Consider the following 11,616-nt stretch of genomic DNA (forward strand, 5'->3'; position numbering starts at 1 on the left):
CCAGACGGAGAACACGCCATCCCCCTTGCCGTCCCCAGCACTCATGGGATAGCCTGAGCAGTTACCCTTTCAAATGGCCAGGATTTGAGTCATAATCTACACACCACACACATCACACATCACACACACACAAGTGACATCATAGACCCAGGTGACCATGATCCCCAGGAATCTCCCTCTTCAAATAAACACACAGCAACAGCTGACACGCACCCCCCAGCCCAGACTTGCTATCTCTCCCAGTCACTCCCACGAAGGCCCGCAGTCCCCCAACCCCAAGCAGGCGCAGGCAGAGCCCCAGCAGGCTAACCACACTCACACTTCAGGCCCAAGCACCAACATGTCAGGTTTATTTCTCCTTTGCTCTCACCTGAGAGCAGGGCATCCAAATCATAACAAAACCAGGGCCCAAGAGCGGGGCGCGGCCCCCTGGGTGGGCCTGAACCCCAACTTCACCCTTCCCCCAGGCATAGGGCCCAGGCCAGGACCCTCACCCGAACGTGGCCAGGACTCCTTGTGCCCTAGGCCTGCGGGGCGGGGGCGGAGGCAGCACCAACATTGGGGATGGTCCCCTAAGAACAGAGGAGGAAGCCCAGCCTCCGGTAGGCAGTATCCACATCCACATCCACCTGCTCAGGCCGGCAGCCTCCAGACCTCTAGCGACACGTCCCCAGAGCCGGCCACCACGAGGTTGCCCTCAGCACAGACCTGGGACCGGGGAAGGACATGAGGAGTCAGGGACGATGGCGCTCTGGCCAGCTGGGCAGGGCACATGGGGCAGGACCTTACCCTATTGAGCGTACTGTCGTACTTTCGGGTGCAGATGGTCCTTGGTGGGTCTGTGGGCACGTGCACCTGGTGAGGGGCAATGGGCCAAGGTCAAGAGGTATGCCCCTGGCTGATGGGAGGTGGGGGAGGGGCAGGGACTGGGCAGGAGCCTCACCCGGATAGACCTGTCAGTGGATGTGGTGTACAAGGCTCCCACTGAGTACTGGATCCCAGTGATGGGAAAGCTGTGGCCCACGTCAAAGGACTGCGGGAAGGGGATCAGGAAACACTCAGGCGAGGCTCTCCCAAGGCCCACCCTCCCCCACACCACCAGGGGCTCAGGGGTAGGAAGGAGGCCCAGGGGGAGGAACAGGCAGGGGCAGGAGCTCCAGCAGACCCGGATAAGCTGTAAGCAGCCGTTGCGGTTGACGAAGACGTGCAGCAGGCCGTGGTTGTCACCAGCCCAGAGCTGGGGTTCCTGGTAGGACATGCAGAGCAGGTAAGAGTCCAGCTATGAGAGGGACAAGGGACAGGACAGCTCAGGCCATGCTGGGCCTGCGACAGTCCCCATCTCTCCAGGCCCCTGGGGAGGGCCCACCTGCAGACGCTGCAGGACTCTGTTGGCTCGGCGGTCAACCACTACCAGGGTGCGGTCCTCGCTGCCTGAGATGATGTGCTGGTCATCCGCCATCAGGGCCAGCACGGGTCTGGAGTGTAGTTGCTGGCACTTCAACAGGGCTGGGCTGGCTTCATGGGTGATGGGCCGGGGAGGAGGGATATCAGAGCCCCTTGAAGGCCCCCTCTCCCAGCCCATGGGAGCATCCCGTGTCTCCATCCTGTCCGGCAAAACCCTCGATCTGCTCATTCCCCTACCCCACAGAGTGACCCCTCTCTCCTCTCCCACCTCAGCTAAACCCAGGCCTCCACAGGAGCCCCAGGCTTCTGCCCATCCCGGTCCCCATCCCATATCCCTCCTCCGATCCCATCTATTGTTCTTAGCACAGAGCTGACCAAGGGGGTCTCAGTTTTGCATCCACCCTCAGGTTGCCATGAAACATGCCTCTATCCCGCAGCCCTGCTCCAGCTCTGCCTGGACAAGGTACACTGGCCCTTCAATTAACGAAGAATGAATAAATAGGCCGGGCACAGTGGGTCACACCTGTAATCTCGGAACTTTGGGAGGCTGATACGGGCAGATCACCTGAGCTCAGGAGTTCAAGATCAGCCTGGGAAACGTGGCAAGACCCCGTCTCTATTTGAAAAAAAAAGAAAAATGGCCAGGCGCAGTGGCTCACGCCTGTAATCCCTGTACTTTGGGAAGCCAAGGTGGGTGGATCACCTGAGGTCAGGAGTTCATGACCAGCCTGGCCAACATGGTGAAACCTCGTCTCTACTAAAATTTCAAAAATTAGCCAGGCATGGTGGCAGTCTCCTGTAATCCCAGCTACTCGGGAGGCTGAGGAAGGAGAGTCGCTTGAACCCAGGAGGTGGAGGTTGCGGTGAGCTGAGATCGCGCCACTGCACTCCAGCCTGGGTAACAGTGAGACTCCATCTCAAAAAAAAAAAAAAGAAAAGAAAAAAAAAAATGAATGGATAAATAACAGAAAATACTTATGTTCCAGGCAGTGTTCCTTCTAGGTGCTTATGTAAATGAATTTATTTATATATTTTTAATTACTTTTCATTTAGATATGGGGGTCTCACTATGTTGCCCAGGTTGAACTCAAATTCCTAGGCTGAAGCAATCCTCCTGCCTCAGCCTGCGGAGTCGCTGGGACTATAGGTGGGCACCACCACACCCAGCATAAAAAAATGTACTTAATCTACCACTGTTACTATTATCATCTTCCCCCATTAACCCATGGGGCTGGCGTGGTATTATTATCTGGATTTCACAGATGGGGAAACCGAGCTTCAAGCTTGTCTGGGGGTCACACAGGTAGGAAGTGGGACAGCCAGGATTCTAACCGGCCCCCAGGGCTGCCCAAACTTCATCTGCACCCGCTGCCCAAGTTGCCTATATTGTACCAGCACAGCACGGCCACTCCGAGTGGTGAGTATGTGGTTATGTGACTATGACCCCAGCCAGGCTGTGAAGCCCCATTGTCTCCTTCCCCAACATGACATCTCCCAACCTGGGCCCCAGGATTCTTGGCCCACCTCTGGGGTCATAGATGGCCACCTTCTTGTCATAGGTGCCAGTCACCAGGACGTCAGACAGGTAGGAGAGGCACAGCACGGCTGAGCTGGTCCTGGGGACACACAGACCACAGGGCTTTGGCTGTGGCCCGGCAGGGTCCTATCCCCCCAGATCCCCTGCCCAGACCCCCTCACACTTTATCTCGCCGAACTGCTGCCCATCTGCTGCCAGGTCCCAGAGCTTCACTGTGCTGTCCCAGGAGCCAGAGCACACGCGGTGGTCCTGCGCTGCCAGTGACCACACCCAGCCCTGTGGGATGGGAGCAGCAGTCACACACCTGCCACAGCCCATGGGGGGTCCCAGACTGGGATTGTTGTGTTTTTGCAGGTAAGGCTCAGAGAGGTCAAGAGACTCACCCAAAGCCACACAGCTCTTCCTCCCCAATGCCCACTGTGATAGATGCTGCAGTAAGTACAATACCCAACTTTGGCTCCAGGTGATCATCCCCATTGCACAGACGACAAAATCAAGGGTCAGAGGAAGGAACCCAGAGCAAGAACCCAGAGCAAGTTCCAGTTGATTACAGATTAAAGTTTGTGTCCATAGGTCAGCCTGACTTCACACCCCACCCAGAAACATTTTTTTTTTTGGGAGGGACGGAATTTCACTCTTGTCATCCAGGCTGGAGTGCAGTGGCTTGATCTTGGCTCACTGCAACCTCCGCCTTCCGGGTTTAAGTGATTCTCCCGCCTTAGCCTCCCTAGTAGCTGGGATTACATGCTTGTGCCACCACGCCCGGCTAATTTTTGTATTATTAGTAGAGTCGGGGTTTCACCATGTTGGCCAGGCTGGTCTCAAACTCCCAACCTCAGGTGATCCACCCGCCTCAGCCTCCCAAAGTGCTGGGATTACAGGTGTGAGCCACTGTGCCTGGCACAGAAACACTTTTTTTTTTTTTTTTGAGATGATGTCTTGCTCTGTCACCCAGGCACGAATGCAGTGGTGCGATCATGGCTCACTGCAGCCTCCACCTCCCAGGCTCAAGTGATCCTTGTACCACAGCTTCCCAAAGAGCTGGAACTACAGGTGCATGCCACTATGCTCTGCTAATTTTTTTTTTTTTTTTTTTTTTTGAGACAGAGTCTTGCTCTGTCTCCCAGGCTGGAGTGCAGTGACGTGATCCTGGCTCACAGCAAGCTCTGCCTCCCAGGGTCACGCCGTTCTCCTGCCTCAGCCTCCTGAGTAGCTGGGACTACAGGTGCCGGCCACCACACCCGGATAATTTTTTGGTATTTTTTGTAGAGTCAGAGTCTCCCATGTTGCCCAGGCTGGTCTCAAACTCCTGGGTTCAAGCAGTCCTCCTGCCTCAGCCTCCCGAAGTGTTAGGATTACAGGCCTGAGCAACTAACTGCACCCTGGCCCAATAACATTTCTAAGTCAAGTTTTGCAGAGACTCAGCACCAGTGGTGGTTTGAAGCCCCATGACAAGTGATTAAGAGTATGGCCTCTACTTTGTGACCTGGCAAACCGTATCACCTCCCTCAGTTCATTCATCAGCAAATTGGGCAGAAAACATCCCTTGCCTCAGGAGCTAATACGCACAGGGTGGTGGATGCTGACTTACTGCCCACCAGTCCCACAGAGGAGGGCACTATCATGTATCTCAGTTTACAAATGGGGAAACTGGGCCCCAGAGAGGTTGAGTTTCTCACTCAAGGTCACACAGCCAGGAAGCAGCACAGTGTGAATTTGAACCCAGCAACCTGGCCCCAAGCCCGAGCTCTCAGCCACCGGCCTGACCACCTTAGCGACTGGTAGAGATGCTCCTCCACAGTCACTTCTCACGAGATGACAGTCATGCTCAGAGTCGGCTGATCTCTAAGGGCAGTCTCATAACTGCTCTGCACTGGGCCTCTCAAGGTGTACCTGACATCTATTGAGCACCTACTGTGTGTCAGAGCCTGAGCTTGGCCGGGCACCGTGGCTCATGCCTGTAATCCTAGCACTTTGGGAGGCTAAGGCAGGCAGATAACTTGAGGCCAGGAGTTTGAGACCAGCCTGGCCAACATGGCGAAACCTTGTGTCTACTAAAGATTAAAAAAAATATATATATATACACACACATATATATATATATACACACACATACAAAAAATTAGCTGGGCATGGTGGCACATGCCTATAATTCCAGCTGCTCAGGAGGCGAGGTTGCAGTAAGCTGAGATTGTGCCACTGCACTACAGCCTGAGCAACAGAGTGAGATTCCATTAAAAAAAATTAGCTGGGCATGGTGGCAGGCACCTGTAATCCCAGCTACTTGGGAGGCTGAGGCAGGAGAATCACTTGAACCCCGGAGGCAGAGGTTACAGTGGGCCGAGATCATGCCATTGCACTCCATCTTGGGTGACAGAGCGAGATTCTCTCAAAAACTATATAAATAAAGGCCGGGTGGCTCATGCCTGTAATCCCAGCACTTTGGGAGGCTGAGGCAGGCAGATCACGAGGTCTGGAGATGGAGAACATCCTGGCCAACATGGTGAAACCCCGTCTCTACTAAAAATACAAACATTAGCTGGGCATGATGGCGGGGCACCTGTAGTCCCAGCTACTCAGGAGGCTGAGGCAAGAGAATTGCTTGAACCTGGGAGGCGGAGGTTTCAGTGAGCCAAGATCGCACCACCACACTCCAGCCTAGCAACAAAGTGAGACTCCATCTCAAAAAAAAAAAAAAAAATTAGCCAGGTGTGGTGGCATGCACCTGTAGTCTCAGCTACTTGGGAGGCTGAGGCAGGAGAATCGCTTGAACCCGGGAGGCAGAGGTTGCAGTGAGCTGAGATCATACCACTGCACTCCAGCCTGGGTGACAAAGCAGGACTCCATCTCAAAAAAAAAAAAAAAAAAAGACTGAGCTTAATGTATGTCCACATTAATGCATAATGCATCTCCTTCATCCTCATGCTAATCACCCACTGGACAGAAGTAGAAACTGAGGCACGGAGAAGACACAGATCTCACCCAAAGTCACACCAAGGATAGAAAAGTCAGATTCAAATCTGTGTGATCCTGTACCAAAACCTGGGGCCTTAACCAAGATACCGTACTCAGGCCTCACACCTCCTATCCCCACCTGACCCCTCACCTCGTGGGTACTATTCCGCTTAGTACCCAAGGTCTTGACCAGAACCTGGCTGGGCTCCGTCCCCAGCTGCCGCAGGTCCCACAAGTTGACAGTGCGATCTCGGGAGCCCGACAGACAGAGTGACCCACCCTGGAAAGGGAGCAAGGTGATGTTGTCAGGGCCACCCTGGCCCACCCCTGCCTGGCCCCCCACAGACCCCGTCTCACCTGGAGCAGCAGCACTGAGTCAACGGCAGCCAGGTGCCCATCGGCCAAGCAGAAGTATTCGGCCCGGCGCCCATCCTCTGCCCAGCGGGACAGGTGCTCCTCCAGCGCAATGCAGGCTGCCGGCCAGTCAAAGTTCTTCTCTGTGGGTTACCACGAGTAGGGTGCCCGGTGGGCAGGGACCCTAGCACCCACGCCAGCTGGCCAAGCCCAACCCTGGCTTCCAGGCAACCCACCCTACACCAGACTTGGACAGAACCCCATGGAGATCCCTACTCCCGCCCCAAGCCAACCCAGGCTCAGGTCTTGGGGCCAACTGCCTGCCCATTTCCCAGGCAGGTCTAGGACTACTACTCACTCCAATTTCCAGAAATTGGGAACTGGGGTCTCAGAACTACCTCTCCAGGCCCCATCCCCCAACCCAAACTCAGGGGACAGCGGTCTCAGGATGTTGAGGTCTGACCTCAGGCTCAGCATAGAAGCTGGGGCCTCATGACTAACCCTTCCTGCCTCAGCCATCTGAACCGGACCAAGGGGGCTGTTCCTCAAAGAGTATCTGGAAACTAGGGAGCCTTGTCAATATGCAGAATGCAAACCCCAGATGCAGATTCAGTGGTATGGACAGGGTCCAAGCATCTATGTTTATTAAGCTGTTTGGGAGAGTCTGACCTAGGGGGTTGAATGGCAACACCTTGAGAATCACTGATCCCGGAGTGATCCTGATTCCTCTCTAAGGTTGAGTGTTTGATTACCTTGACCTGGAAGCAGAATCAAAGCTTCCAGGTTAAGGATATCAAACACCCAAGCTGTAATACATCTTGGCTTAAGGGCCTGAATTTCCAGCTGTATCAGGATCAACAATATCGATTCAAAGGTCACAAGCTGTTCTCCCTCAGGAACCAATCAACTCAGGGCCAAGAGCCACTGTCTCACCCCTAACTGGGTCAAGGCTCTAGGGCTCAGAAGTTTTGACATCAACAGGTGCTGTCTCAGCTTGTAAGCTGGACTCAGAACCTGAGGATCCTTAGGCTCACTTTGAGCCCTAGCATAAACTCCAGAGCCTAAGGCTTCAAGTCCCTGTGTTAATCCCCAGTCAGGAGTCAGGGGCTTAGTACCACAAGACCCCAAGCCTGAGGATATTTGGATCCTGAGTCGTCCAGGGACCACAGTCTCAGGAAGCCAAGTGCCTGACTGCCTCGTGGTCCACCCAGAGGTCCTCAGGGGCTTCGGCACCACCAGTAACTACCTCAGCCTCCAGCCTGAGCCAGGACAGCCACGAAGCCTGCTCCAGAGGCTGTGTCCAGAACACCCCATGCACCTCTTCCCCGCCCCAAGCCTGACCTGGGAGCCCCCAGTCCCTGGGTGCGCGCACCTTCCACCACTGGGTAGGGCGCGCGTACGCGGCGTAGCGCGCGTAGCCTCCAGGTGACACGGTCATACACGAGATCGCGCAGCGCGTGGCACACGCGCGACAGGACGTGGAGCACGAGGCGGGCGTCCAGGTAGGAGCAGATCTCGAGCAGCAGCTCCGGGGGAAGGCTCAGAAGGCCTGGCTCACTTACGGCCGAAACCTTGGACGCGGCCCGAGGCTCCGAAGCGCTCGGGGACGCGGCGGGCGTGGATAGCTGCGAGGGACGCGGGAACGCCAGCCCGGATTTTGGCGGACTGAGAACGCGGGCCACGTAGGCCTCGGCCTGCGCGTCTGGGTCTGTCTCTGACTCTGGGTCCGAGTCATCGTCCCAGGAGCGGGAATCATGGCACTGCCCTAGGGGAAGCTCCATGGCGACCGGGTGGGCGCTGCCGGTCTCGCGTCTTGTCTCCTAGGCAGCGCGAGGGCACTTCCGGCGCTGTCTGATGACGTTTCTGCGCCCACCGGAAGCGAGCGAGCGAAGTGAGACACTGGCTTAGTACAGAACACCGGCGGCTTGCAGGATCTTCTGCAACTGCGTTGGCCGTAGGCTGGAAAATACAGGTTCCTGTTTCTGCGCTTTTTTTTTTTTTTTTTTTTTTTTTTTGAGACGGAGTCTTTGCTCTGTCACCCAGGCTGGAGTGCAGTGGCGCGATCTAGGCTCACTACAAGCTCCGCCTCCTGGGTTCACGCCATTCTGCCTCAGCCTCCCGAGTAGCTGGGACTACAGGCGCCCGCTACCACGCCCGGCTAATTTTTTTGTATTTTTAGTAGAGACGGAGTTTCACCGTGTTAGCCAGGATGGTCTTGATCTCCTGACCTTGTGATCCGCCCGTCTCGGCCTCCCAAAGTGCTGGGATTACAGGCTTGAGCCACCGCGCCCGGCCGTTTCTGCGCTTTTTAAACTAGCATGTCTTGTCGTGCCGATACGGAGAGCCAGCCAACACTAGCTAAAAACGAAACTCAAGCCAGGCGGGGTGGCGCGCGCCTGTAGTTCCAGCTACTCAGGAAGGTGAGGGGCTAGGATCCCTTGAGTCCCAGGAGACTGCAGTGAGCCATGATTGCGCCACTGTACTCCAGGCTGCGCAACATAGTGAGACACTGTCTCTTTAAATGAGACATAAATACTGCTCTGTAAAAAATAAACACTGCTTTATCGAAGGCATCTGTTATATGTGACACTGAGCTCAGAAACCCAAAGGCCCCTTTCCAAGTTTAAGGAGTAGCGATTGGAACTCTTGCCTCTTTTCCCACAGCCAGAAATATGCAGTTACACTGCAGAGGCCTCAGTGAAATTACTTTTTTTTTTTTCTTCAGAACTACCTCTCCGGACCCCATTCCCCAACTCAACCTTGGAGGACAGCAGTGCAGTCCTCCAAGTGGAGTGCTTGGCTCATTGCAACCTCCGCCTCCTGGGCGCAAGTGATCCTCTGCCTCGGCCCCCCAAGTAGCTGGGTCTACAGGAGCGCACCACCACACCCGGCTAATCTTTGTATACTTTTGTAAAGACAGGGTTTCACTACGTTGTCCAGGCTGGTCTCGAACTCCAGAGCTCAAGTCATCCGCCCCCTACTCGGTCTCCCAAAGTACCAGGATTACAGGCGTGAAGGACTGCGCCTAGTGGAAAGTTACCTTTTTCTTTTTTTGAGATGGAGTCTCACTCTGTCGCCCAGGCTGGAGTGCAGTGGCGCGATCTTGGCTCACGCAACCTCAGCCTCCCGGGTTCAAGCGATTCTCCTGCCCCTCAGCCTGCCGAGTAGCTGGGACTACAGGCGTGTGCCACAACGTGGAACTAATCTTTACGCTTTTTTTTTTCTTCTTCGTTTTTGTGAAGAACGCAGTATCGCTATATTGCCCAGGCAGGTCTCGAACTCCTGGGTTCAAGCTGTCCTCCCACCTCTGCCTCCCTGAGAGCTGGGATTACAGGCGTGAGCCACCGCACCCGGCCGAACTAATTTTTGTATTTTTAGCAGGGACAGGTTTCACCGTATTAGCCAGGATGGTCTCAATCTCCTGACCTCGTGATCCGCCCACCTCGGTCTCGCAAAGTGCTGAGATTACAGGCGTGAGCCACTGCGCCCGGCAGAAAGTTACTTTCAACAGTAACATCACTTTTTTTTTTTTTGAGACAAAGCCTCACACTGTCGCTGTGGCTGGTGTGCAGTGGAACGATCTCGGCTGGCTGCAACCCCGCCTCCCGGGTTCAAGCGATTCTCCTGCCTCAGCCTCCCAAGTACCTGGGATTACAGGTGCCCGCGGGGTTTCACCATGTTGGCCAGGCTGGTCTCCAACTCCTGACCTCGTGATCCGCCCGCCTTGGCCTCCTGAAGTGCTGGGATTACAGTCGTGAGCCACCGTGCCCAGCCTAACATCACACTTGTTAAAACAACTGACCACACTTTTTAAAACAGCATGTTGGCTGGGCGCGGTGGCTCATGACTGTAATCCCACCATTTCGAGAGGCCAAGGTGGGTGAATCACCTGAGGTCAGGAGGTCAAGACCATCCTGGCCAACATGGTGAAACCCCATCTCTACTAAAATTACAAAGAATTGGCCGGGCGTGGTGGCAGGCACCTGTAATCTCAGCTGCTCAAGGTCAGGCAGCTAACCAATCCACATAGATCATCTGAGCAGTCCTTGCTGTTTCCTCTACTTGACACTCTTCTCTACGTGGCTCTGTTCAAACATCATCTGTGTGGCCTTTCCAGGTCACCCTACATAAGATTTTAACCGTTTCCCCCATCATTCTCTGCCTTTCTGTTTTTCTCTATAGGACTTAGCACAGTTCCACTTCTTTTTATTTTTTTTTTTGAGACGGAGTCTCCCTCTGTTGCCCAGGCTGAAGTGCAGTGGTGAGATCTCCGCTCACTGCAAGCTCCGCCTCCCGGGTTCACGCCATTCTCCTGCCTCAGCCTCCGGAATAGCTGGGACTACAGGCACCCACCATCACGCCCGGCTAATTTTTTTGTATTTTTTAGTAGAGACGGAGTTTCACTGTGTTACCCAGGATGGTCTCGATCTCCTGACCTCGTGATCTGCCCGCCTCTGCCTCCCAAAGTGCTGGGATTACAGGTGTACGCCACCGCGTCCGGCCAGTTCCACTTTTTATAGTCTGTCCTCTCACTAGAATGCCGGCCTTATTTGTTGAATATTGGATGTGTGTATTTTTTAATTTTCTCACGTTGATCTTCGGGCCACAACAAGGTTGCAGTAAGATTTTATTCTGGCTGGGGGTGGTGGCCCACATCTGTAATCCCAGCACTTTGGGAGGCTAAAGCAGGTGGGTAGCTTGAGCCCAGGAGTTCAAGACCAGCCTTCGCAACATAGCGAAAACCACCTCTACAAAAAATACAAAGATTAGCCAGCATGGTGGCATGCGCCTGTGGTCCCAGCTACTTGGGTGGCTGAGGTGGGAGGATTGCTTGAGCCACTGCACTCCAGCCTGGGTGACAGAGCAAGACCCGGTCTCAAAAAAATATATTTTATTCTGAAGATTGTGGTTTCCCCCCCCCCACAGCTGGAACTACTTCTCATTTTCCTGAGTAATTGTAACTAATATTAATAAATTTCCCGGCCGGGCGCGGTGGCTCAAGCCTGTAATCCCAGCACTTTGGGAGGCCGAGACGGGCGGATCACGAGGTCAGGAGATCGAGACCATCCTGGCTAACACAGTGAAACTCCGTCTCTACTAAAAATACAAAAACTTAGCCGGGCGAGGTGGCGGGCGCCTGTAGTCCCAGCTACTCGGGAGGCTGAGGCAGGAGAATGGCGTGAACCCGGGAGGCGGAGCTTGCAGTGAGCTGAGATCCGGCCACTGCACTCCAGCCTGGGTGACAGAGCGAGACTCCGTCTCAAAAATAAATAAATAAATAAATAAATAAATAAATATCCCTCAGGCCTGGGGCTGGGCTGAGCCTTCCACGAAAACCTTGACCCAGGGTTAGCTGATGATAAGAG

The 11,616-nt window shown here is 54.5% G+C and overlaps 1 protein-coding gene across 11 annotated transcripts; it reads right to left on the reverse strand.

Annotated features, from left to right (window-relative positions):
- Positions 1-327: 327 nt before the first annotated feature.
- FBXW9 (F-box and WD repeat domain containing 9) lies at positions 328-8,038 on the reverse strand. 11 transcript variants are annotated; one of them, XM_045379901.3, is made up of 10 exons: positions 7,623-8,038; positions 6,254-6,393; positions 6,048-6,176; positions 3,105-3,217; positions 2,929-3,020; positions 1,367-1,515; positions 1,166-1,246; positions 944-1,033; positions 790-855; positions 328-708 (listed from the first exon to the last, which is right to left on the reverse strand). In XM_045379901.3, exons 1-10 carry the CDS (start codon positions 8,029-8,031, stop codon positions 634-636), a joined length of 1,344 nt encoding a protein of 447 aa, XP_045235836.1. In that variant the 5' UTR covers positions 8,032-8,038; the 3' UTR covers positions 328-633. The 11 variants fall into 11 exon arrangements, 10 of the variants coding, with proteins under 10 accessions (XP_045235836.1, XP_005588186.1, XP_073882139.1 ...); XM_005588129.5 differs by having other exon boundaries at positions 1,166-1,279; XR_012428440.1 differs by lacking the exon at positions 3,105-3,217.
- Positions 8,039-11,616: the final 3,578 nt, after the last annotated feature.

Source organism: Macaca fascicularis, chromosome 19 (genome assembly GCF_037993035.2).
Source record: "Macaca fascicularis isolate 582-1 chromosome 19, T2T-MFA8v1.1".
Lineage (NCBI taxonomy): Eukaryota > Metazoa > Chordata > Mammalia > Primates > Cercopithecidae > Macaca > Macaca fascicularis.

Coding starts and splice junctions, on each gene's coding strand:
- FBXW9 (XM_005588129.5), bottom strand. CDS start 8,031: ATGGAGCTTCCCCTAGGGCAGTGCCATGATTCCCGCTCCTGGGACGAT. Junction 6,177..6,253: donor ACTCAGTGCTGCTGCTCCAG/GTGAGACGGGGT, acceptor CTCCCTTTCCAG/GGTGGGTCACTCTGTCTGTC. Junction 709..789: donor ACGACAGTACGCTCAATAGG/GTAAGGTCCTGC, acceptor CCCCGGTCCCAG/GTCTGTGCTGAGGGCAACCT.